Source organism: the organism of the source record quoted next, unplaced genomic scaffold (assembly GCF_019419815.1).
Source record: "Pyrus x bretschneideri cultivar Hongxiangsu unplaced genomic scaffold, Pyrus_bretschneideri_v1 Contig7, whole genome shotgun sequence".
NCBI lineage: Eukaryota > Viridiplantae > Streptophyta > Magnoliopsida > Rosales > Rosaceae > Pyrus > Pyrus x bretschneideri.
The window spans coordinates 6,368,246-6,393,842 of record NW_025999809.1 but is presented as its reverse complement, the minus strand read 5'-3'; the positions used below and the strand labels follow the sequence as shown (position 1 = coordinate 6,393,842).

At 34.1% G+C, this 25,597-nt stretch overlaps 3 protein-coding genes across 3 annotated transcripts; 1 reads left to right on the top strand and 2 right to left on the bottom strand.

Annotated features, from left to right (window-relative positions):
- Positions 1-8,061: 8,061 nt before the first annotated feature.
- LOC103958897 lies at positions 8,062-10,778 on the bottom strand. Its single transcript, XM_009371219.3, has 5 exons — positions 10,278-10,778; positions 9,992-10,042; positions 9,287-9,420; positions 8,741-8,841; positions 8,062-8,651 (listed from the first exon to the last, which is right to left on the bottom strand). Exons 1-5 carry the CDS (start codon positions 10,650-10,652, stop codon positions 8,473-8,475), a joined length of 840 nt encoding a protein of 279 aa, XP_009369494.2. The 5' UTR covers positions 10,653-10,778; the 3' UTR covers positions 8,062-8,472.
- An 8,074-nt stretch (positions 10,779-18,852) lies between these two features.
- LOC103958922 (ethylene-responsive transcription factor ERF098-like) lies at positions 18,853-19,430 on the top strand. Its single transcript, XM_048573581.1, has one exon. It carries the CDS (start codon positions 18,853-18,855, stop codon positions 19,288-19,290), a length of 438 nt encoding a protein of 145 aa, XP_048429538.1. The 3' UTR covers positions 19,291-19,430.
- Positions 19,431-24,711: 5,281 nt separating this feature from the next.
- On the bottom strand, positions 24,712-25,377 carry LOC103958920 (ethylene-responsive transcription factor ERF098-like). The gene has a single exon (XM_009371240.3). The coding sequence runs from the start codon at positions 25,309-25,311 to the stop codon at positions 24,814-24,816; it is 498 nt and encodes a 165-aa protein (XP_009369515.2). The 5' UTR covers positions 25,312-25,377; the 3' UTR covers positions 24,712-24,813.
- Between the last annotated feature and the right edge of the window lie 220 nt (positions 25,378-25,597).

Genomic DNA, 25,597 nt, shown 5'->3' with positions numbered 1-25,597 from the left:
TCCACATGCATCGCCAAGTTGTGAAGATGGAAAGAAATATTGTTAGCATTAAATAAATTTCAGTGCCATATTCCACAATTAATCAAGTTGCAATTATTTTTTGGCAAGGGGAAAAACGGACGTTTGGTTGAGAATTTTGAAACCAAATTTTGTTGCGGGGAAGTAGGGAGTGCCAAATATAAATACATTTCAATAACAATTGTCAAATACTGTCATGTAATGTTATTAAGTAATTAATGTTAACAGGTGTATGGAAATTCAGATTTAGCTAAATTGAGTAAAAAAATGTGTTGTTTCTCTATGACCAAAGTTTGAATCCTCCTCAACATCGTTTAGATTAGGTTTATTAGAATATCGTTGGGTTTCATAAAAGAAAACATGTGTATTGATTTATTAATCTTACATATTGAGTTCATAAATATGACTAATGTCGTCTGACCCACTTATAACACGCGAATAATTCATTGATGTGCTTTTAAAAAAAAATTGTTTTGATGTGTTGTGAGAATAAATAGCTGTCAAATAAAGTTGTTAAGTGTTTGGTAAACTTTTTCTTATAAAAGTGCTTCTAACTTAAAAAAAAAAAAAAAACAACTAATGAAATGGACTTGAAAACTTTGAGTTTTAATGATAAGGACAAAATAATAAGTAAGGTGAATAGTATTAGGATTGATTTTTTAATGTAAAAAAGTGGTTTTTCATTAAAATGAACAGTATCGGGAGTTTTGCACTAAAGTTCCCAAAAAAAAATTGTGTACGAGTGTTTGTAAATTTTTATATAAAATTGCTATAACTATGTTAAATGACTAAAAATGATATAATATTTAATAAAATATAATAATGGCCAAAAAGAATAATGCATGGCAAAGATTGTAATTTTGTAAAATTTGTGTGGATATATTACTTATCATTTGAAAATTTTATTAAATTGGTACTGTTCACTATGCTTTAAAAAAGAACTTTTTTTTTGTTTTTTTTGTTTTTTTAAAACACCTTATTTATTTTTTTCACCAAACACATTTAGTGTTCTAGATTTTTTATAAGTTATTTTTTTTAGAAGCACCAAAATCCCAAACTAGCTCATAATCTTTAACAAAGGCAGTTGAAAATGTCTATGTTACTTGTGGGATGAATGACGAGACTGAAACTCATATATTTTTTTTGAAGAAAGTTGGGGTTTCATCATAAAACCAATTGGCAATATGAGGAGTAGCTCAACTTTTTATCCCTTGCATGGTTTGGACATTCACCGATGTGGGACTTTGTCCTCACATTCTCATGTGTACCTTACGCGTGGCGAATTTTCAAGCCTAACACATAGACAACACAAACAAGGTGACGTGGAGCATGTGTGGCCATTGGGCTTCACGTGGGCCGACCTGGCTCTGATTCCATGAAGAAAGTTAGGTTCCACTATAAAACCAATTAGCAATAAGCAGAGTAGGTCAACCTCTTATAAGCTCTTACATGATTTGGTCCCTCACCTCACCGATGTGAGACTTTGTCCTCACATTCTCACTTGTGTGAGTTCAGTCATGTGATATGGTATTGTAGCTCTCTCCAACTCAATTCACTAGACATAGATGAAGTGGATCTTCTTTCATGTTGGAAAACTATGTGCCGCCGGTTTCATGCGGAGGAGCGTAGGATGAAATTTCATAATAACTGGTTTTTGGTTTATAGAGGACTTGGAAGTGCCGGGATGAAGCAGTGTTCCAGGGGAATTTGGTGAATCCTAAAGAAACTGTGGAGTTATGAAGGAGACATGTTGGTGAATTTCGAGAGGCCGAGTAACAGTTGCTTTCTAAGGAGACTAAGCAGTAGCGTCCGATTGGTTTGGAGTTTGCGGGAAGGCGAGTACGATGGCAGCAATCTGTGCATGGAATGTTGAAGGTTAATTGCGATGGTGGGTGGAGTGTGAAGACACAAAAAGGTGGAATTGGGTCGGTGGTGCGAGGTTTTGTTGGGCTACTGCATAGGAAGGGATGACCAGTCAGCAGCCATGGGGGAAGCTAATGCAATTCGTGCAGCGATGAGGCCTTGTGTGAAGGTTTTGATTGTGTCGAGATTGGATCTCATATGAAGACTGTCATCCAAATGGTTCGGAAAATTGCAGCTAATGCATCAATTGAGAACATTCTTCATGATATTTAGTCTCTAGCTAGAATTGTGAGGTCTGTTTTGTTTTTGTTTCCCATTTGTGCAATTTTATTGGTCCCAATTTTTTTTTTTTAATATTTTGATTAAGGATGTAGACATATATCCAAGTAATAAAGGATACTTAAAATGGAGCAATGACTACTGTAAGAACACATGAAGGATAAACTAAAAGATTCCCATAACTACTGGGGTTACACCAAGGCTCAGCTTTAAGTCCTTACCTTTTTGCATTGGTAATGGATGAGTTAATGAGACATATGCAAGATGATATCTTTTGGTGTATGTTTTTTCGCAAATGATATAGTGTTGATAAATGAAACACATGAGGGACTAAATGTGAAGCTTAACCTCTGGCAAGAACTATTGGAATCTAAAAGTCTTCGCCTAAGTAGGTCAAAAACATAGTATATGGAGTGTGAGTTCAGTGAGAATGGGGGTTCAAATGATATAGGGGTGAGGATTGGAGATCAGGAAGAAGAGTGAGTGCTTTCATTATCTTGGGTCTATCTTGCAAAAAAACAGAGAATTGGATGAACATCTCAACCATAGAATACAAGCTTGATGGATAAAGTGGAAGAGTGTATCGGGTGTGTTGTGCGACTGATGTATGCTACTAAAGCTCAAGAGAGAATTTATAGGATGGCAATAAGGTCAACATTACTTTATTGCACAAAATCTTAGGCGATCAAGCATCAACACATGTAAAATAAGTATAGCTGAGATGAAAATGTTTCGTTGAATGTGTGAGCAAATAATAAATGAAATGATTAAGAACGAGAATATTAGAAGTAGAGTAGGAGTGACTGTAATTGAAGATAGGATGAGAGAATATCGATTAAGGTGATTTGGATATGTGAATCGAAGACCTACATATTCTCCAGTTTGAAAATTCGATTATGAGATAGAGGCTAAAGACAAAAGAGGTAGATGAATACATAGGAAGACTTGAAAATAGACTCCAAGAAAAAACATGGAGTATTTGGAGCTAAAAGAAGACTTGACGCAAAACCAAGGAAGTATCGTTTAGAATTCATACAGCCGATCATGTTTGGTAAGATAAAACTTCGTTGTTCTTTTTATGTAAACATTATCAATGAAATCTAGTAAACTCTATTCTTTTTGGAAAAAAAAAAAGGTTTAATTGACTTATTTTTTTTATTACATTGGAAATAATTGAATCATGAATCTATTATAATTTCAGGCACTATTTGTTGCTACTTCTTTTGACCTTTTATTTTATGTTTTAGTGATTTATTATTTCCTTTAATTTCTCTTTGTTCTCACATTCTGAAGTTGCCTTTTTTTTTCTTTTTTTTTTTCATTAGGAAGCAATTTCACAATCTCAAAATTAATAGATTTTGATAAGTGATGGATTTCATAGGATTATGTAGATTTCTACAAATCCATATGATTTTGGAAGATTTGAGAAGATTCATGTAATAGATTTATATGAATTTTGATAGATTTTGTAACGTTGAATCTTAACTGTCATATAAATCCAATGGTGATAAATAAATCTAGGTCATAAATCTAATCAAATGAAGTTGTTCATGCTTTGGAGCTACATCCCTTGGAGCCGAAAAAAAAAAAGGCAAGATTATTATACAAACCGAACTCCTCAAAGATCCATAGCTGCACCCTTTCCAATCCCACTTTCTCCCCCACTCTATTCTTATATGTTCCTAATATTTATGAATGAAACAAATGCATGAATGGTACAAAGACAAGCATAATTAAGAAGCAGACATGCTCTCACAATTTCCTCTTGATCAATCTATTGGACACCTAGGCTTCATAATCCAGAGAAACCCTTCATCTACAACTAGAAGCAGTCCATCAGAATATGAAAATTCCGCAGAAACAGTACCAATCAGCATGAGGGCCCAACAACATGAAAAAATTGCAAATATATATGAAGAAAAAAGTTGCGAACCAACAATGAAAAGTTGAAGAAAAAAATGGCATAAAAATGATGCGACCCAACAACGAAAATTGAAGAAAAAATTGCAGAAATAATGGAAGAAGATAAAGCAAACAAAGTGGCCGGCAGTAAGGAGTCAACGTTCAAAGAGGTTTCTAGATTTGAAATCCTAAGGTGTGAGGAAGGATTTATCTTTGGTTTTGATTATATATATTTCTTTCTCTCAAATCTCATAAAATCCACAACTTAATGAAATTCTACAAAATATTTAATTTTTGAATACATCTAGATTTTGATGGACTTTAAAACTAACTATTGAAATCTCCATTGACTACACCTAGATTGACATAGATTTGAAAAATCCTTTAGTTAACTACACTAGGATTTTAAAATCTTTTAAAATTCTCTCAAATCCAAATTTAACTACACCCTCTGTATTGTTTCGCCTAATTCGTCGTGTTATTCTAAATGTTTTTTTTTCCCCTAGCTTTCTCTTTTGTACTGAAACTATTATTTTACCTAATAAATTAATATCGCTTTGGAAAAAAAAAAAACAAACATAATTATGTGTAGGTCAATGATATTTGTGTTGACCTTGTTTGCTTTTATTCGATATTGTTTGATTGGCATACTTTCTGTTTAGGTTTTGCATATGATTCTCAATTCCCAAAACGAATTTTTTATATTTCTATCTCAAGCTCCAGTTTTGCTAATAGACAAGTTAGGTAAGCTATTTTTTCAAGCAATGATAGGTAGACTAATATTTTATATTATATTTATAAATCAATGACGTATTATTAATACAAAATAAGTATAATAATCAATATTTAAGTAATAATTTAATAATTAAAAATTATATGATTTACAAAAAATAGTTTAACTAGATGGTCTTCATGGTCTTACCCATTTTTCCAAATGAGAATGAGATGAGAATTTTTCAGTGTGTCCAAAACATGAGACAATACACCACATGTCATTATAATTAAAAATAAGGTTTTTTTTTTTTTTTTTTTTTTAAGTTTTCCTTCAATTGTATAATAACATGTTGTATACTTTCTCTATTCCAAGCACACATAATTACATAATTACATTTCTTCTTAATTGGTATATCCTTGGAACTTGAAATTGTTTTTCAATATCAATCGCCATCGCTACAACATCCAAAACCTTTTCGCTATGCACTCATATTCAAATCTTACATTTTTTTTTAATAAATGATATTATTTACACTAAGGAAGTTGAAAAATAAGCTTTTTATATATTAATTTAATTAAAACTTAATATATTGCCCTTTTCGCTATGCACTCATATTCAAATCTTACATTTTTTTTTAATAAACGATATTATTTACACTAAGGAAGTTGAAAAATAAGCTTTTTATATATTAATTTAATTAAAACTTAATATACTGCTTGTATATAAAAATCCCCATGTAATGCTAATTAATCTATTTTCTTTGTGCAACTAGCTTGGGAGTGAATGTTTGAGCTACCTTCATCGTTCATGAATCTTTTATTTTATTAAAGTAATATTCTAAATTACTCTTTCTGAATTATGAAAGCAAAAACCAAACTTGAGGGTAAGAGTAGATGGCCCTCACGAGCTGGCCTAATTCGTATCTACCATCGTTTATGAACCTTACGTAAGGCTCCTACTTGTACTAATTCCCTCTATTTTTTTTAACAAACAACGTTATCTACAATAAGAAGGATGGGCGTTGACTTAGCCTCACAATAAGCTAGCAATAATGTGGTTCAAATTCTTCTTTGACGAGAATTGAACCTAAAATCTCTCACTTAGAAATGAAGAGGAATACCACTAGACCATAATACTAATGGCAAGGCTCCTACTAGTACTAATTCACCCTGTTAAATACAATTACATAAATTTCTTTCCGTGACAAGTCCCCATTTAAAAAATCTAACGTGGCAAAATCCAGGGAATAACATACATTATCATCCTACAATATAATACCAACCATAATATCTTACAATTTGCAGCTAATAATACATTAATATCATCTTATATTATAATCTAATCCCATCATTTCGTGACGAAATTATTATTAGTATTCTTCATAAACAAAAGCCACCCACCTTCAATTCTCTATTTATTTTATTTGCAACCAATTTGATGCATGTGAATTATTTATCACAAGTCGATATCCCCACCGCTCATTTTGCTTTCTCAAATATTTGTGCTCAATCATATATACTTCTTTTATCCCAAGTCAACTACATTATTTTTCTTCAAGTTTTAATTTTTATTCAACTGCTTATAGAAAAAGGGATTGTGTCAAATTGTAAAGGTATGATATTATTTTTTAGCATGATTGTATTACACTACCAATGATCAAATTAAATGACAGTGGTACCTTGTTTTTATTAAACGGTATCGGATACCAGCCTTCAAATGTTTAGTACCAACCCCTTATATTTCAACACGTGCCCAACCATTTAACTCCAAAATATAACAGTGTTAACTTAATAAAACTAAGGGAAAAAAAAAAAAAAACCACCAATTCTCCCCAAGGCCCCAACCCGTCGACCCTCTCTCCTCGCCTCCACAAGCTCTCACTCTACAAATCCAAGGCGTTCTGCAAATGAATCCCTTTGATTTTCAGTCAGATAACGGGTTGCAAAAATGAGAAGTGGGACACTCAGTCTATTTGTAGAACGCCTTGGATTTGTAAAGTGAGAGCTTGTGGAGACGAGGAGAGAGGGTTGATGAGTTGGGGTCTTGGGGGAGATTTGGTTTTTTTTTTTTCTCTTTAATTTTTGTTTTTTTTCTTAATTTTATTATGTTAACACCGTTATATTTGAGAAAAACTTGTGTAGTGCTTGACTTGTCACTAGACTTTGCTGAGTGGCACTACATTCCATCCAAACTTACCATGTGGCAGTCTTAAATGTAATCTTTTATCATTCTTTTATAATAATTCTCATAATTATTTTTTCCTATTAATTAATCAAGTGGTTCATTTTTTCTTCTTCTTCTCCTCTCTGTCATTTATCTTCTCAAAATTTGTCTGCCATCTTCTTCCCCTCACTTTGTCTCTCCTCTCTCTAAATACAAACGTGCAAACTCGAATCACATACCCTGAAAGTAAGATGACACAATATGCCCTTAGCTTCAAACATTTTACATCAAAACATGGAACTAAGAGAGATAAACTCAATTGTGTTCCCTCTTTTATGACCTTCTTCGGTTGCTTTATAGCTAGTGACTCCTTCATTACTAACTTCTCTTAACTTTACTGTCAAACCACTCATGTAGTCAAGTTTAAAGCGCTGGAATATTTTATTGGTTGCTTCCCATTATATAAGTTGGAGAATATAAATTTTTTTGAAGAAAAGCAAGAAACATAACCGGGAGAGAGAAGGAAGTGAAGACTCACCGAAAAACATAAATTGGAGGGAAGATTTGGGAAGAAAAAAAGTAGGGAATGAAGAAAAAGTGAATCATTAGATTGATCTTATGGTGTATATTAATTAGTAGGAAAAATAATTATGAATATTTTACATATAAAAGCATGATAAAAGATTATACATAACAGTTGCCACGTGGCAAATTTTGAGTGGAGTTTAGTGTCACTCACTAAAATCCAATGACAAACCAAACCCCACACAAACTTTTCTCGTTATATTTTGGGGTTAAATGGTTGCACACATGTCAAAATATAAAGGTTGGCACAAATCTGGTACAAAGGCTAAAGTTACCAAAATTTAGGATACAATCTTGGGATGATTTCATAGAGATGTGACAATCACAAAAGGTGTTTCTTACTAGTTCCTTGATGCGAGACTGATTCGGTTCTATCAAAGGTACGAAAATCTAACCAAATGCCTTAAAATTTCTAAGTCTAAATTCTTATAATTCCATTTCGGTTTCCCAATCATCCTTATAGTTCTAACTTCAACAACAACAAAAAGTCGCGCTTAACTAAAAGGTTCGCGTTTATCTAAATGAGAGACTCAATCAACGTTTAACGGCCAACCTTACTAGTTTGGAAAGATAATACAGGGATCTTACATTTGAAAATATGAGCTTTAGAAACTTCTTCCTCACTCCTTTGACACTTGACAGCTTCAATACCTTGGACAACCGCTGCAACGGGAGCTCAGGACCTTCCTCGGAGACCATGGTATCTTCACTACTTACCCCCTTATTTCGGGGCATTTCAATTACAATAATTAAGGTTGGTCCATATTCTCTACAAGTGTACAACAGGCACAGTATTTCAGTATAAGCTATTCTCCCGAACGTTGGTATATATTGTTCATCTCCACCACTGTTTTGAGACATTTGGCTTCGGGTTTGAACTAGTGGAGTACCGAGTATTATATCCACAAAATCCGTGAAAATAGAGTTCTGATCCAAGTGCAACAAACTCAAATTTCCAACCTATCGATTCCAGCATCCTCCTCATTCTCAGAGTTGTCCCTTCGAGAAATGATATTGATCAAGTTCCTAGTGGCTTGACCGACAACATGAGAGGTCTTCTTTGCTGCTCCAACAACAGCAGGTTGCAAAGAGATGATGGGAAGATTCGCCCTCTCCTGTATCATTGCTGTATCACAAAATATTGATAACAATAGTTCAGAAGTCAGTGAAAAGCCTATATTAAGAAGATAAGCAGAAAGACGAATTCTAACATACACATTGTCTGCTGATGTGCAAGTGTACCAATCTGCCGAATCCCAGCTTCTGCTGCTTGAACTGCTTGAGTGGACTTGCTGACCCCATCAGCTATCTCTTGACTGCAGGAATGGAAAACAAAGTATGACATACATCATCCAATTTAAAATTTTGAAGAAAAATCTGATGTGAGCATATATAAAACACACAAAAATTGAATTTCAAAGCCTGGACGGCTGGACAGATATCATTGATGACCAATTGCGTTGTTAAGTAATTCCTCCTATCAAACCTGGTTTAGTGTATTTCTGGAATTAAACACCAGCGTATAACTCATAATTTTCCAAGGAAAAAAGAAACCCACCTTAGACTGAATTTGTGCCCCTTAAAAACCCCACTGTAAGCCGATGGGGTATACATGCATGGACTCGTTTTGGGGTTATAAACTATCAGTTAAAGGATAGCTCATAGAAAAGAGATGAGTTTAACTATGAAGAGAGACTACAAAGCAACCGTGTATGACAAAAAAATGAATCAGGGACTCAGAAATAATGATTTAGTTATCACCTTAGATCATTCAGTTCCAGCGTAAGATCACTTATTTCCATGCCTGAAAGCCTAACGGCAGCCATAGTACTAGGGAGTTCTTCACAAGCTGTATCCGCCAGCTTTGAAAGAGATATTGCAGCTTTCCCCATTGCCTACAGAACATACCAGAAACAGCTAAATTGGGACCACAATTTGGACAAGACCTCCAATATCCAGTTTAAACAAAGAAAAGGGCTCCTAATTCTGCAAGCTTGTCTTGGAAAAAAATATATTTATCAAGAATTATAGTTCTGATTTTCTTTTGCAACCAAGACAAGGACTTCAAAAGGCCAAGACGATTAAAGCAATGAAAGAAGTTATTACACATTCCACGGCATGCAAGCAGTTGACAATGGATCCTTCGACCATCCAAATAACATTTGAACAGCACTAAAACTCTTCAAACCAACCAATTACAATTGTCTAAGGAATGGGAGGAGACAACCACTAGCAAAAGCATCAAAGACCCAATAACTAGTAGAAACATATATATAATAAACATAATATGATTCAGGGTTCAGGGTTTTTATGAAAAATGAAGATTCCACAGAAAATTCAGAACTCCCTAAGTTTTAAATGATTATCTAAGCATTAACGGTTTGCTCTTTCCTTTGAATTGATATATTAATTTGAGCAACCTTTAAGCTGAAAAAAGACATTAAATTCGAGGAAAAGAAAACTTACCCATAGCGTCGGAACAGCTGCAATCACAAGGCTCGTAAATGCCACAGAAGTCTGCACAATGAAATCAAATCATGCACTCGTATCATCATTGTATGAGCAAAATAAACTAGAACTTTCACATTTCCCATTTCTGTCAAGGAAGTTTACAAATTGGTCCCAATTTCCACAACGAATTTACAAATCAATCCCAATTTCCACAACAAAATTACAAATTGATCCCAATCATCCACAACAGATTCACAAATTGAATTACACAAACGCAAAGTACAGTAATTGAGGCTCATACCGTGCACGCGATGAAGGCTAAGAGGAAGAAAGCCTGGTCGTTCAAGCTCAATCTGGCCACCGACGGATTCGGAACGCTAGGGTTTCCGACCTCCACAGTCCACTGACTTTCCGACGTGTCGTTTAGAGCTTGAATAAAAGCTTCATTGCTGGACTCCGCTGCAGCCGATTCGGACCGGGACGACGTCGCTTTAGCGGAATTGGGAGCGCAGAGCGTGATTAAGCGGGAGGGCTTGGAAGTGGAGCGGAGAGAAAGGGAGCTGAATTTGCAGGGGCGGAGGAGAGCGATCTGAGAAGAAGAAGAAGATGAAGTGAGATTGTTAGGGTTGAAGGAAAAAATTGGGGCCGAGTGGATTGAGAAATGAACAGATTTCATTTTTTTGTTTGCCACCAAAAATTTGGGAGCCAACTCCAAAGCTTTCACGGTTTAGCTAACCGCCATTTCCGATAAATCACACAGAGCAAGCAGCTGCGAAAAACACAAACGAACACTCGTGTGAACTTTGTTTTTGGGAACCACACGTGTAAGCACCAAAGACATCGGTTTATTTATTTATTTTTTTTTACCAAAAACCGTTTCACTTTAAAATTAAATAGTAAAAAAATGTTTAGTAAAATAAAATATACTGCTTATTTTAAAAGGAAAACTAATGAAAAATTCTAAAAAAACTTTAGTTTTTAATCAAAAAGACAAAATAAAGATGTAAATGAGTAGTATCAGGAGTGACTTTTCAAGGTAAAAATTTTTTTAATGTTAAAAGTGAACAATACCGAAATTGTTTCATTAAGATTTCCTATTCTAAAAGGAATGATTTCCAGACAACAATTTTTAAAAGCAGCATGTAGGTTGCCTTTAAAAGTTGTTTTAATAAAAAACAGAGTTGAGTCTTTAGAATATTTTTAATTCATGTAATAAGCTTATTAATTTTAAACAATGACATTATTTATTCTTCTAAACATTGTATTTACACTGCCTTTCATACTCAGAACATTTTTAAAAATACAGTTTATCATACGCTCAACTGCTTTATTTTGTAATTGATTATTATTAAAGCACAACAATTTATTAAAAAAGCACAGCAATCCCAAACTAACCCGAAATTGTGTTTGTTTTTTAGCCTCAACATATTTTTGACGGTTATATTTGATTCAACAGTTCTTGATTATTCAATTTAAGTTCGATAAAAAAAATTCAATGTTTAAATATGTGTTGGCACTGAAGGGGCTTAGTTTATTCCCTCCCACTCAAATTCGATGCCCACTCATCATTCCCTTCAAAATCCTACTTAATTATTGAAAAATATATGTGGACATTAAGTAAATTTAAGCATTTAAGAAAATTAAATATTATTTTTCAGTAAAACACTTCTACTCGTAAGCGAGATGTTGTCAGAATTGTCAGCCATAAGCACTGAAACAATCAAAAGCACTCCATGCATTCCCAATACTTGGGGGATAAAAAATTATTGGATCCTCAAGAGCATCTGATACTCTAAATATTTTAACCGTTAGATCTTAATTTTTATATTTTTATACAAATATTTTATGATTAAAATACCACATGAATATCCAAGAAAGCCCCATCGAGGGACTGACCACAAAGTCGTTTGTCTTAATTATTGGAAGGTATGGGAAAATTGCCAATTGGTCCTTGTGCAATCGAGTGGCTACACTCTACTGGAGTTCTGTTAATCGTCTTCTTCAGCTCGTCTCGATGCATTACAGGTTACCCAACTTGTTTGTTAGATGTCTTGCAAATTTTTTTTTTGGCCCATCTTTTTTCGTTCAAAGAAAAATAAATAAAATTTTGAAAAGTATCTCGCGAATAATTCAAGAAAAATGATTTTCACACATTTTTCATACTATGTTTACTTGTGTCTTAATTGTCTTTTGATCTGTTGAATACCGAAGTTAGAAATAAATGGTTGTGTACAGAAAATAAAATGAATGCTGAAATCACTTTATTAATTTATGATGTGATATGAGATTATAATAAAGCAATCATCATGCTTAATTTCTTACAACGATGTTTTTCTGAATTTGTTACCCTCCATAATTTGGAACCGTCATGATTTTTTTCACACACGACATTCGTCCGTAAACTGATCTATCAAGGAGAGCACATTCGCTATAACGAACGTGGCTCATGGATATCATTTATGGTCTTGTTTATGAATGATAACCAAGCTACGAGATATTTTACCATACAACTCGGTATACATATATATATATATACATATATACATATATATATATACATATATACATATATACATATATATATATATACATATATACATACATATATATATATATATATATATATATCCCGCTGTTAGTATCTTCCGTTAGGAAACTAAAATACTAGAATGATGATCTCGTCAATGCATGGTTTAGTGATCAGAAGAAAAAGTCCTACTCGATACACATTGCCTCCGTACTCGATAAACACACAGCCAATCTTTCCCTATTTTTCCTTATTAAATTCAAACTATATTACGGGAACTAAATGATTAAGTTCTAGACTATCGTTGTTGTGACATTATCTTAAATTAATGTCTTTCACTAGGGCAGTGTGCTTTTACCTCTTTCCAGGAGTTCACTTTTTGCAAGTGTAATCTTTTGTGACCGTTAGCTTGCAAGTATATAATAAAGTACATATTGTTTGAGAACAATTCAGAAATAAATAAAAAATAACAAAAATAAACAGAACTTGAAATTTTAATATTTTATTAACCAAAAATACTTGATGTATAGAATGAAATTATACAATAAATACAGAAACAAATATAAGAATATCAATGATACTAACTTGATCACAGAAGGTAGAGACTAGCGTAAATGCTATGTCCTTGGAATAGTATTTTCGTCCCACTCTTGTGCTTGTAGTTCTACAACGTCTGCTCGACCAAGGTTTAACTACCTAATTCTACAACCCCCATTGGATTCTAGAATTCTAGCGACTTTGCTTTGTGTGCTTACTCTTTGAAAATTTCTACGGAAGAAAAAGAGGAAGAAAAGATGATATCACTTAGATACTGTGATTGCAAATATATAGGTTGTTTCACACCCTTTCAAATACATGTTCAGTGTATTTGAAAGTACACAACTCTTTCTAATAGCTGTGTCTTTTAATCAAAAGGTTTTTCATTAATTAAAAAACTTAACCCGAAAATTAAAATTAATGAATCTGATTAATTTTAAATTCCAAGGCGCAAACCTTTGTCTTGATTAATTAATATTAATTGTATTTAGGCTATATTATATTCAAGCCTAATCCATATAACCATAAGGTCCAAGCCTTCAATCTATTTCCAAATGGTCTAAGTTCTAATTACTAAGAAGAAGGAATAAGCCTATATAAAGGCTAGTGAAAAAATAATGTTGCCCAATGTGGGACAAGAAGGTCTCAAACTCCTACACATACTGCAAATGTAATTTCCTGAATGCATTCCAATAATTGATGATCCACTATCATAACTGAATGCAAATCATCCAGAATACATTCAAACTTTGACATGGAGGAGGAGAGAGTGTTAGCAAAGAGAAGCATTGTCCTAATGAAAAAGGCAATGATCTTGTTTATCACCCCTTGCGCTGCCATGGCAGCATCTTTGGCTAATAATCTTATGATACATGGTTTAACTTTCGGGTGCACGGAAATCTCTTTCTTACTTTGATTTCTACCATACATCTTTGTTTTTTGGTTTTTTGTTAATTTTTTTTTTAACTTATGATATTATCTACACTAAAAGGCAGGGTGTGGGCTTAGCTCCTCACAATGGGCTAACATAATGTCGTTCCAATTCACTTTTGACGAGAATCAAACCTAAGACATCTCACTTACAAGTGAAAAAGAATACCACCAGACCGTAGTACCATACATCTTTGTTGAAACACCAGATATTCCCTCACTGGATTTGATTTGGTCTTTACAAAGGTTAACTTAACGGAAGGATTAATGTCATAAAAATTTGTAACTTTGACTGTGTATTTTGCAATTTTTCAACTATAGGGAGATACCATTGAAATATCAAATATGAAAGGTGTAAAGTGTACATTTCCATAATTTTAAGTAAAGTTCTAAAAGACGCTAGACGCTAGTCAGGCGGCGGGGTGGGGCCTAGTGCCTAGGCGGCTAGGAGGATTTAAGTAAATCTATTATATTTCATGTAAATAAGTGTTTGTTTATATTTAAAATATATATAATTTTATCATAAATTACAAACTAGAATGACAGAACATAATGAAAACATGGAGAACAAGCATATAATGTACGTTCATTTAAGTATTCAACAAGTCTCTTACAATTTATTAAAATAATAAATACAAAATGAAAGTTATCTATTTTCTGTTTAAGTGAGTCGCAACCTAGGTGGGTGCTTAGGTAGATCTGGCTGGGTTAGGCGGGTGCCTAGATGGTCTAGGCGGGTGTCTCAGTAGGTCTAGACACTCTTTCTTAATTTTTAAATGCCTAGGCATTAATTGGGACGGTGGTCAGCTATCTAGCGCCTAGACGAGGCCTAGGCAGCGCTATGCGAGGATTTTTAGAACAGTGATTTTAAGCGATGCATAGTTGAATTAGACTGGCCAGGAAACCACACATTTAGCCAAAGTTTGTTAACTTTCCTTGGGTATTTGGTCAAAATTTGTCAATTTAGTCAGACCCGACAAATTTGTAAATTATAGTATTATTTGGACATGGAAAAGAAACTTATTGTAACAGCGTCTCTAAAAGAGATTGGGTTCTATGATTGGATGTGAGACCCATATAAGTGTGTCCAAAATGGTGGAGGAGGGACGAGCAGGGGATTTTTGGGTGTAATGGTCCTCAATTCTATAGGGGAAAATAGTTGTTTTACACATGATCATTGTTGAAGGGCTAATCTCGTCTACTCTTTCTCATTGAAGTTAAACAAAAATAAAAAAGTTTGTCTTAAATTCCAAATAGCCTCTGTGTAAAAGGATAAAAAATTCATTCGAAGGTTGAAGATTAGTCAGCCACTGTGTGTCGATGGAATCCTTATCTAGTTTTTCCATAAGCCTCAAATTTGATGGAGATTGAATAAAGTAAAAGGAAGTCCGACGCAGATGAAGTGTATAATGAATCTATCTATTTTATTAAGAGAATCTATCTATTCTATTAAGAGAATCTTTCTTGTCAAAATTTTGCCACTATTTTTTTTCAAGTTTGTTCTCATTTTTGATATACAATATTTATATAAGAATTATCTATTGAGAAAATGACAACATCCCCATTTTTCCTATTTTACCCTTACTTTTGATACACAATATTTACATAAAGAGGATAAAATGGTAATTATGTAATATTAAGAAAAATATGTCCTTATTAAGAGATCCCATCATCATTGTCTCATAACTAATCACGCTCCTTAATCAAAAACAAAAAAAAAATGAAATTATTCACACACAAAGTGATTAAGGACAAATAAGACAAGTTTAGCCAAATAAATTTGAGCACTGGACCAGTCTGGTGCTGAAACTAATTAGTGAAAGCCACTGTAAACTAACTTTGTATGTAAGCGCGCAAGATGACTTTTTTGTCCCTTACAAGCCCTCAAATCCACGCTATATAAGAAGGCACTGGGATGTGGACAAAGCCATTAATGCGAGTGATCGAGTACTGTTGAGAGAGAGTTGTAGCTACAAGGCCATTGGAAAAATGAAGAGAAAGCATGGCGGGGAGAAAATCTTTTGTTCTTGCCTTGCTGTTCGTTATCCTTGTAACTTCTCCTAAGTCCCTCCCAGTACATATCAATCGCTAATAATTAGCAAATATGATTCTAAGTGGCTAGAAACTATAGCAACCACATCACGTGCCGCTGATATTAGTGACTATTAGTGATTTTTTTTTTTTTTTTTAATGCGCACGGTTAATATTCTTAATCTGCTAGATAATTAGCTCAATACCTAGCAAAGTAAACTTGAGAACTCAATTCATTAAGTATTCTAATAACATCTATATAAAATTTTCATATGTGCAGAAGAGACAGTGAAGCATGGTGAAGCTAAGACTTGGTGGTGGTGGAACGGGTACTTTTGCCTCCATCGTGGAAAATGCGCAGACTCATGCCATAAAGCTGGTGGTATTGACTACCGATGCATCATGTTGCAGCCTTGCAGTGCATCTGCGGGAGGCCTTGTCCTCGTCCTGCCGCTCGTCCCTAAACTAACGCTCATCACTCAAACTACGTGCAAAAAACCTATGCCACTATAAATTTTATGAAAAATAATTGTGCTACCAGTATTCATATGCGTTACATATCATTAAAATAAGTTCATGAGATTTTCATATTACGAGCTAATACAATTTTATACTGTTTTTTAATTATTACCACTCATTATTACTGTTGAAGCAACCAATTGAAAACTTCGCGGGTACGAGGGTAACGTTATATCATTCCATGGTAATCTAATTTGTGAATACTATGAAGCATTGAAAGTTCGAATTGAGACAATTATCCTATGATCTGTAACAGCAATGCAAGCCAAATAGCCTCAGTTTGGCAACAAATCTAACACATTTTTATGTAGTTTCATCAGTCCCAACTCAACCTCCTTGAACATATATACATTACACTGGTCTATTTGTTCCTAATTTAATAAGAGACTTTCTTGGGAACTCTCATGGCCGGTCCTGAGGGTAGCCCAAGTAGGCGCCCGTTTAGGGCCCCCACTTCGAAGGGGTCTCCAAAATTTTTTTATATCCTGTAAATAACATATAAATACAAAAAAAAAGTAAGAGATATCATAATTCATTTGTTGGTGCAGTGGAAATATTCGGCTTTCTTTTTCTTTGGAGTGTTGAGTTCAAAACACAGAGATGCCTTTTTTGTTCACTAAATTTTTCTTGTTTTCAAATGTACTGCCAATCCATCTATCCAACTCCCAATCCATCTGTCCAAATGCATATAAGTTATAAAACTCAAGTCCCTTTGCAATCTTTTTTTCTTTCAACTTCCCAATCTCGCCATTTCTATTGAATTTTTAAACTAACTATCACATGATCTTGAAGATTGTACTTGAAGGTAATCAAAACCTTGAATTTATATTTTTCTTTTCAATAATTTTTTATTCATTGGATTGTTTTAGTATTCAATTCGTTAGTGTGATGTTGATTTACAAAAAAAAGCACAAGAGAAACAATTGACGTTGTTGAATTTATTATACTCATCAATCAAGTTTTATTGTTCTTTACTCCCTTGATCATCAAGTTTTATTGTTCTTCACTCTCAATCTTAAACTCTTGACTACAAATATTTAGTACATTTGAGTCTAAAAACATGAGCCATTTAATGTTTAAGTAATGTTTGTATATTTATTCTCTTTTTATATTAATTTTTATTGATATTGGATGTGGAAATAGAATATTTATGTATTTAGCGAATTTTTTTATACATATCAATCTACAAAGAACCGGAAATCAGAGAATATTAGGGCCCCATTTTGAAAACTCTGTGGCTCCCAAATTCTCAAGACCGGCCTTGCGTACTCTTGAGTACCGGTTACTTGGGCATTTTAACTATTAGATCTTTGTTTAAAAATATAAAAATCAAGATCCAATGGTTAAAGCATGCAGAGTATTCAGTACTCCGAAGTACCTAAAAATTGTATGTTAATAAAGCTAATAATACATCAAAAATTGATATTTTACTAGAAGTTATACATGCGTGCTCAATGCCTATAGAAATAAACAAAGGGAAAGTTCAAGAGGGATTCATTCAACGGAATCGATAGGCGTTTCAATATATAGGAGGAAGCCAGTGACAAGAGTCCATTTTTGCTCATCCCCTATTACTTATATATGAACGTGCAACATATATAAATATTCAAGTTTAGGAATTATATCTAGCACAATAACTCGAGTCGAACAATTGTTTTGTTCTTACGTACAACCGTCTCGAGTGAGGAACCACGGATACACATGAGTTAGGGCTTTTGTGTACAGGTTTGGGACGTAGGGCGGTGAGTTAGCTACCTAGAATTGCTTCTAAAGAGTTTCCTCTTTAGTCTCTGCCTCCATCTTGGTGAACCGAGTATTTGGCAGAGATTTGTGAGTGAGGAGGAATTTCCACGGAGAAATTTAGGCTATGGCTGCTGTGAGGATGCTCATAACCCACTCCCTAAGACCTCTATTTATAATGGTCTAGTTAGGGTTAAGGTGGATACTTGGGGGCTAAGCCAAGCCCCATAAATTTGCAAACCCCTTGTTATGATTATACAGTCTAGTTAGCCAAAACCCACATGTTTTTTTCTACCCTATTGAAGAAATCATGTAATCTAAATGACGCCACTACCCTTTCTGAAATTGGGAATTAAACTTCAAGAAAAAGTCCTGTCAGATACACTCAAAATTGACCCCTCCTTGAAAGCCATCATGGACCTTGATCTTCTATTCATGTAGTCATAATACTTTGCACCCAATAAACAATCTTTATCAAATGGCCATCTTGGTGTGATTTGTCAACTTCTACATATACCCAATTAGGCACCTGTCCAAAACCAGTATATATAAATTCAAGAGTGAGGATTCAATAGTTTCACTTTACTAGGCCATGGAAAGAGGCCAAAGCAAAGGCAAAGCTAAAGAAGAGGGACAGAGAGATGTGAGGTATAGAGGTGTGAGAACAAGACCGTGGGGGAAATTCGCAGCCGAAACACGCGATTTGACAAGGCAGGGAGGTCGGTTGTGGCTTGGCACCTTCAACACTGCTGAAGAAGCTGCAAGGGCTTATGATAGAGCTGCTTTTTCCATGAGGGGTGCTCTTGCAATTCTCAATTTTCCAAGTGAATATGGTTTGAAAGATGCAGGTCACTCTGCTGCTACTACTTCCTCATCATCTTCTTCGTCTTCATCTTCTTTTCCATCATCTTCGAGAATCCATAATGCGAGTAGGACCGAATTCGGAAGAGAAATCTTCGAGTTTGAGTGTTTAGATGATAGTGTTTTAGAGGACCTTCTTGATTTTGAGAATAATAGCAAAAGTAAGTGAAGAAAAACAAATTAAGTAGCATTCTTTCTTATTCTGGTTCTGTAATTTTAAGCTTCCAAATTGTTCCACGCTCTTAACTTTTCAGTGCCATTTGGACTAAGTATTATGAATGTTTCTTGTTATTACGATGTGCTTTCAGTTGTTCCATAAACAGTGCCAAATGCAGCCCCTGTGTTTCTTTGTTCCGCCAACGGTGTGGGATTTGAGTCGTTTAGATGAATGATATAATAAAACACTGGCGTCGACTGCTCCCATGTGAGTACTATGAAGATGGCATGCGTTGTCAATCTACTAAACCAACTGTTATAATGCTTTATTTTTTGTCTTAATCCAACATTTTTTTTTTTACAACGTTGTTTTACACTAATAGGTAGAGTTTATTCGGCAAAGCTGCACAATGGAACACAGGTCCGGTTGGGTATTGCTTCCTTTTATCCAAAGATACTTCATTTTAAAGTAAAGCAGTAAAAAAATATTTGATAAAAATAAAATATTTTGTTTATTTTAAAAGCAATGACCTCCAGACAGTAAGGTTGCTTTTAAAAACTGTTTTAATAAAAAGCAGACTTGAGCTTGTAATGAATATTTTTAATTCCTATAATACACTCATTAATTTTTGAAAATAACATATTTATCCTTGTAGACACATGTTATCCTTAGATAACACAGTGACCACCATTACCATTACCACCACCATTGTTGTCACCATTGTCATTACTACCACCATTTTTGTCACCACTACCACCTCCTTTACAACCATCACCACAACTATACTAGCCACCATTACCAACACAACTGCCACAATCATTGTTGCCACCACCACCACCACCAGCACAACCATTTTCCTCACAACTGTTGTCGTTATCATCACCCACACTATCATGCATGTCCAGTTTTAGCAGTATACATACAATTATATCATTTTTACATTAAAACTTACCAAACACTTTCACACTTCTTTTCATACTCACAATACTTTTAAAAATACAATTTATCAAACAATCAACAATTTTAATTTGCAACTGATTATTCTTAAAGCACAGCAGAAGTAGGTTTCAAAAAAAAGCACACCAGAAGTAGGTTTTTAAAAAAGGACAACAATAACAAACTGGTCGTCACAAGCAGAAGTCAAACCTAAACCAGTGACTAAACCATATTTGAAGATTTAATGCCATAAATATTATTAATCAATAGTCGGGACTTTTTTTCCTAATTTAGCAATTAAAATAGTAGAGTCACTTAGTACTAAGGTATAATCATATTTTTTTCACTTGTAAGTGAAAAATCTTAAACTTGAATCTTTTAAATGACGAATTTGATTATTTATTTCCCACATGTTAGTGTAAATATTTCATTGTATAAAAAATAATAAATAAATGGAAATTAAGGAGACCGTGGTTTATACCATATTTGTGTGTCATCTGATGTGACAAGTGATGTGTACATGTCACGTCAATTAATGAATTTATCTCATTGAATATTGATGGTATTCATCATTTGCCACATGTGACCGTACCCCAATATGGTATATATGGTATCCCTAGCATTACCCTAATAAAAAAGCATATGAAGGTTTTTATGTTAGGACTTAGAACATCTTTATCATACTTAGTATTTACAAGTAATGCTACACTTACCATATTTATATCACATCTCTAATAGAGATTTTGATTAAAAAAAAAAAAACTAATAACTATAAGATTTCAGTTAAAAAAGACTGGTGGCTAGGGACCACATTCAAAGTCTCCCTAATAATAAAGTATTTGTTATTTTTTATTTTTTATTTTTTTATTTTTTTGAAGTAGAATGCAATATTTCATTCATTGGAAAAAGGCATTACGAATACATATAGATTATGAAGAACTCGACCCCAAAAGGTTCTTTGCAAACTAGATATAAAAACATTACAATAAAACATCACTAATTGTAAAGTAATGAGTAGACTTCAAGTACTCATTAAAAGTTGAGCTCATTGAGAACTGCAAGATTACGCAAATTAATAAAATCATTAAGCTTCCTATTATGCCCATGAGTCAAATTGAGAGTATTTTTGTCAAATCAAACATCATCTTGAACTTTTGGTTTCTTCAATGTAATAGAGATTTTTCATAAAATGTCAAAATGATTGATGGTAGATAATTACAGGGATCACTTTTATCGATTTTAAATCTCAAAGACCAAAGTGAGGAATTGTGTCAATCTCAAGCACCATTTTGGCTAAACCCACCTCTTCCTTTAGTGTAGATAATATCGTTTGTTGAAAAAAAAAATCATTTTGGCTAAAAAGCCTTTCATATTATGACATATAAGTAATTTAATATTAAAATTTTTAGCTTGCTAGGGAGATTACATTAGTATACCATCTCACGAGGTAAGTGATGCATACAAATAATATTTAATGACATAAATTCATTAACTGACGTAGCAATAACTACATATCATTTACATCATCAACTGATAAACTAAAGTGGTACAAAAATATAATCGCTTCAACATTTTTCTACAATTTTAAGTTAAATGAGTTAAACAAGATGAAAATTTGTTGGGATAATAGATCATAGTTGTGAAATTCCGTTCTCGGATTTCACTGTTATGATCTACATATTTGTATTATTGAGATTTTATATTATTTTTTGAGAATTTATATTAATTTATTTGAAATTAGATTTCAATTAAACTAGTTACGAAGAGTGAAGTTTGGAAAATTATTATTTACTCGTTGACCTTTTGAGGTCACAAGTAACATTTTTGAATAGGTCTCGAAGCCACGAGTGCATAGGCAAAAACCGTTTGCGAGTTCGAATTATAACGGTATAATTATTGACGTTTGAAGTTGTTAAACTATAAATTGTGGGAATTATTTTAATTTCCACTTAGGAGTAAAAAGGCCCAAACACTTTTTGGGATGAAATGACCGGCCATTATAAGTGGAAATGGGCAAAAAAATTAGATGGAGGGATTTATTTCCATTCGGCTAACTGGGCACCACAACACCACATCTTCAGCAGGTCCAAACTCAGCCATCTTTCACCATATTTTCAGGTAATCTTCAACCATCCCACACCTACCACATCTTCCATCACCTTCCATCTTCTATCTCCACCAAAAGTCAAGGGTTTTAAGGCCTAATTTGGGTAGAACTGCACGGGAGAAATCGGGGGTTCTCGACGACAAATTGTCGTTCCGGAGAGTATCACCATTCACCATCAACCTTAATCAACTTCCCTTGGACCCAGGAACTTGACCTAACAAGTTGTAGGGGCGTTGGAACACCGAGGAAGTCGAATTGAAGAACACCCACCTTAGGGTTTTCGGCGGTTCGTGGCCAGTTTGAGGTGTTTTCCTGCCAAATTGGTCTTGGCCGCAGGTATAAAGTTTACTCTACTTGTTGAGATCTTCATTCTTGTAAAATTTGAAAATTTTTGGAAAAAGTCAAAATTTTCAATGCGTAACATTCGATTTATGAAATGTTGTTGGATGAGTATATTTTCGGTAAAGTCCGCCACTTGAATATTCTAACAATTGACAATTTTACCATTGAATTGACACCAAATTTTAGTATGCTATTGTAGATATTGTTTACGGATCTTAGAGAATTACTAGTGAAAATCTAGTGGGTCTATATTGGTTAGATAGCGAGTTGAATATATGAAATATGATTATTATCTTAATTTCTTATATGAGCATCATTTGTGAGTATGAATTGGTCTTATAATTATGATTTATATTGAAATGTGAATTTTGTATATTTAGCCATAGACCTATGCTAATTAACTATGATTTGGCTTGTGTATTGATGATGTTTGTGATATATATGTGTTTGATTAGCTTTTTAATAATGTGATTGATAATAATGATGAATGTTATGACAATTATGAGATTTAAATATTGTTTGATAATTATTTGGATATGATTGCCAACTGAATACCTATTTGAACTTGGCATTACTATCTAGCATGAGATGGAGATGGAAGTCAAGAGATGAGTTAGGTATTTTATAAGAATTTTAGTAGAAATAGTAATTAAGGGAATTCCTTGTGTGGTGCTCCATCTGACTAGATGATGGTTGATATGTGGAATTGATAGCATGTATGTGTATAATTATGTTTAATGTGTGATGATGAGATTGCACCGCGTAGTTGTGGTACATGGATGGTCCTGCTTGGTATATCCGCGATGAGGGACCATATGTATTCAGGGGTGATCATGCTTGGTATATCCGCGTGATCACTGCCTGCACGATGAGTTTATGCCTATGGTCCTGCTTGGTATATCCGCGATGAGGGACCATATGTATTCAGGGATGATCATGCTTGGTATATCCGCGTGATCACTGCCTGCACGATGAGTTTATGCCTATGGTCCTGCTTGGTATATCTGCGATGGGGGACCATACGCATTCTAGAGGTGATGATGATGGGTTGTACTTTGTACATTTTATAGGCGATCATATTTTGTTTGGTTCCATTGAGTGGTCTGGAATCCGAGGTTGTTGAATTTCGTGGAGTGGCCTAAAATCCCATTATTTGGAGAATTAGGTTTGACCTAACTGTGTCACTCTAGTCTTAGTTTATATATATATATATATATTTGTGTCAATGGTTTCGAGAGTTTTGTGAATTGAGTAGAAAAGATGTTGGACGTCTGAGTGACTCCTTGGGGATTTTCTATAATTCGATTATGATTTCATAAGGTTTGAATTTAGAAGATATGGGAATGATTGTTATTACTTTGATCAAATTAATTAATTAATGCGGCTAGAGAATGGTTTTGTGTTTCGTCGGCTCTTAAATATGATGTTGCGAATTGCAATATCACGATGAGACATAATGATTTATATGTTGGATGGGTGAGAAATCATGTTTTCATGGGGATTGGTTATGTAGCCTGAGTCCAGGAATTACATGTTGTCAGGTTATATTGAATGATTGGGGAATACTATGCTTTTTTGCTTGACCTTAGTGGAATAAACGTCTGATTTTGTGATAAATGAACTACGAATGACTTGATCCCTATTTGAGGGTACGTAGGCAGTCTAACGAGGAGGTTAGATGCAGTCATAAGGTAAATGAAAATTTTCTTTGCAATTTGATTCTTGAATTGTGATTCACCATATTCCTGAGACGGGGTATGTGAGATATACGAGTAATTGGATGACATCAAGTGTCGATCTTGAACGTATGTCAGGATCGAGGCGTGACAATAGTAACAATTGGGTTCCCAGTCCTGTCTTTGCAATGCGGTTCTGTATCGGTTAGCAAAATCCCCGCTTTATCAATTGGGTAGCGCATTAGTTTGGCAATATAATCCTCTTAAAATCATTCAATATGTCCTCTTTACATGCACTCCGAATTAAATCAATCAAATAATTTCTTTGGGAAAAAAAAAATAATAATAATCAACAGTAACACTTTGAGACTATTGAACAAAGGAACTTCTTCAGATGAGGCAAATTAAATGTACCCCTTATTTCCAATTTTTTGGGGGTAAAGAGTAAAATAGAAAAAATCAAACAAACAAAAGCTAAATATCAGTGAATTTTTTTCCATTATGTGTTGGTTGCCCCTGCCTATGATGATCTTCTTTTGTATCAAGAAGCTCCTCCAAGACATTGTTGTCCAGATACTCAAACTCAATAACTTTGTCTTCTTCTTGGCCTCTTCCAAAATTAATACTCTTTCCAGGATCAACATTTGAAAACGAAGATGAAGAAGCAGAAGATGAAGACGAATATAAAGTGCTCAAGGAGCTTGAAGGGTTGTGGTATTGGTACTCATTTGGAAAGTTGAGTATGGCTAAATGGCCCCGAAAGCCGAAAGCAGCTCGGTCATAAGCCCTTGCTGCCTCCTCAGCTGTCTCAAATGTGCCTAGCCATAGCCGTACTCCATTTCTCGAAGGGTCACGAATTTCAGCCGCAAACTTACCCCATGGCCGCTTCCGAATCCCTCTATATCGGTTTTGATCTCGTGCCTTCGGTTCTTTCTGCTGGTTATTCTTCTCTGGTCCTCTCTTCCCCTCCATACTAATATTTCTTTTGCTAATAGAAAAATACTTTGATTTCAAATTTGGTGGCAAGATATGGGCTGTGGCATGCAGGATATATAGTGCACGGTGGTGTGGTCTAATAAATTAGTTTGGTCTAATCTGATAGGTGGTGTGTTGGACTGTTTTCTTTGAATAAGAAAAAGCAAATCTACCTGTCGCCATGAAAAACACTTTGAGCACTTTGTGACTTTATATAGACGTATTTTCATTTATTTTATCTATATATACTTTGATGAAAGGACGAATATATCTATGTACTAAA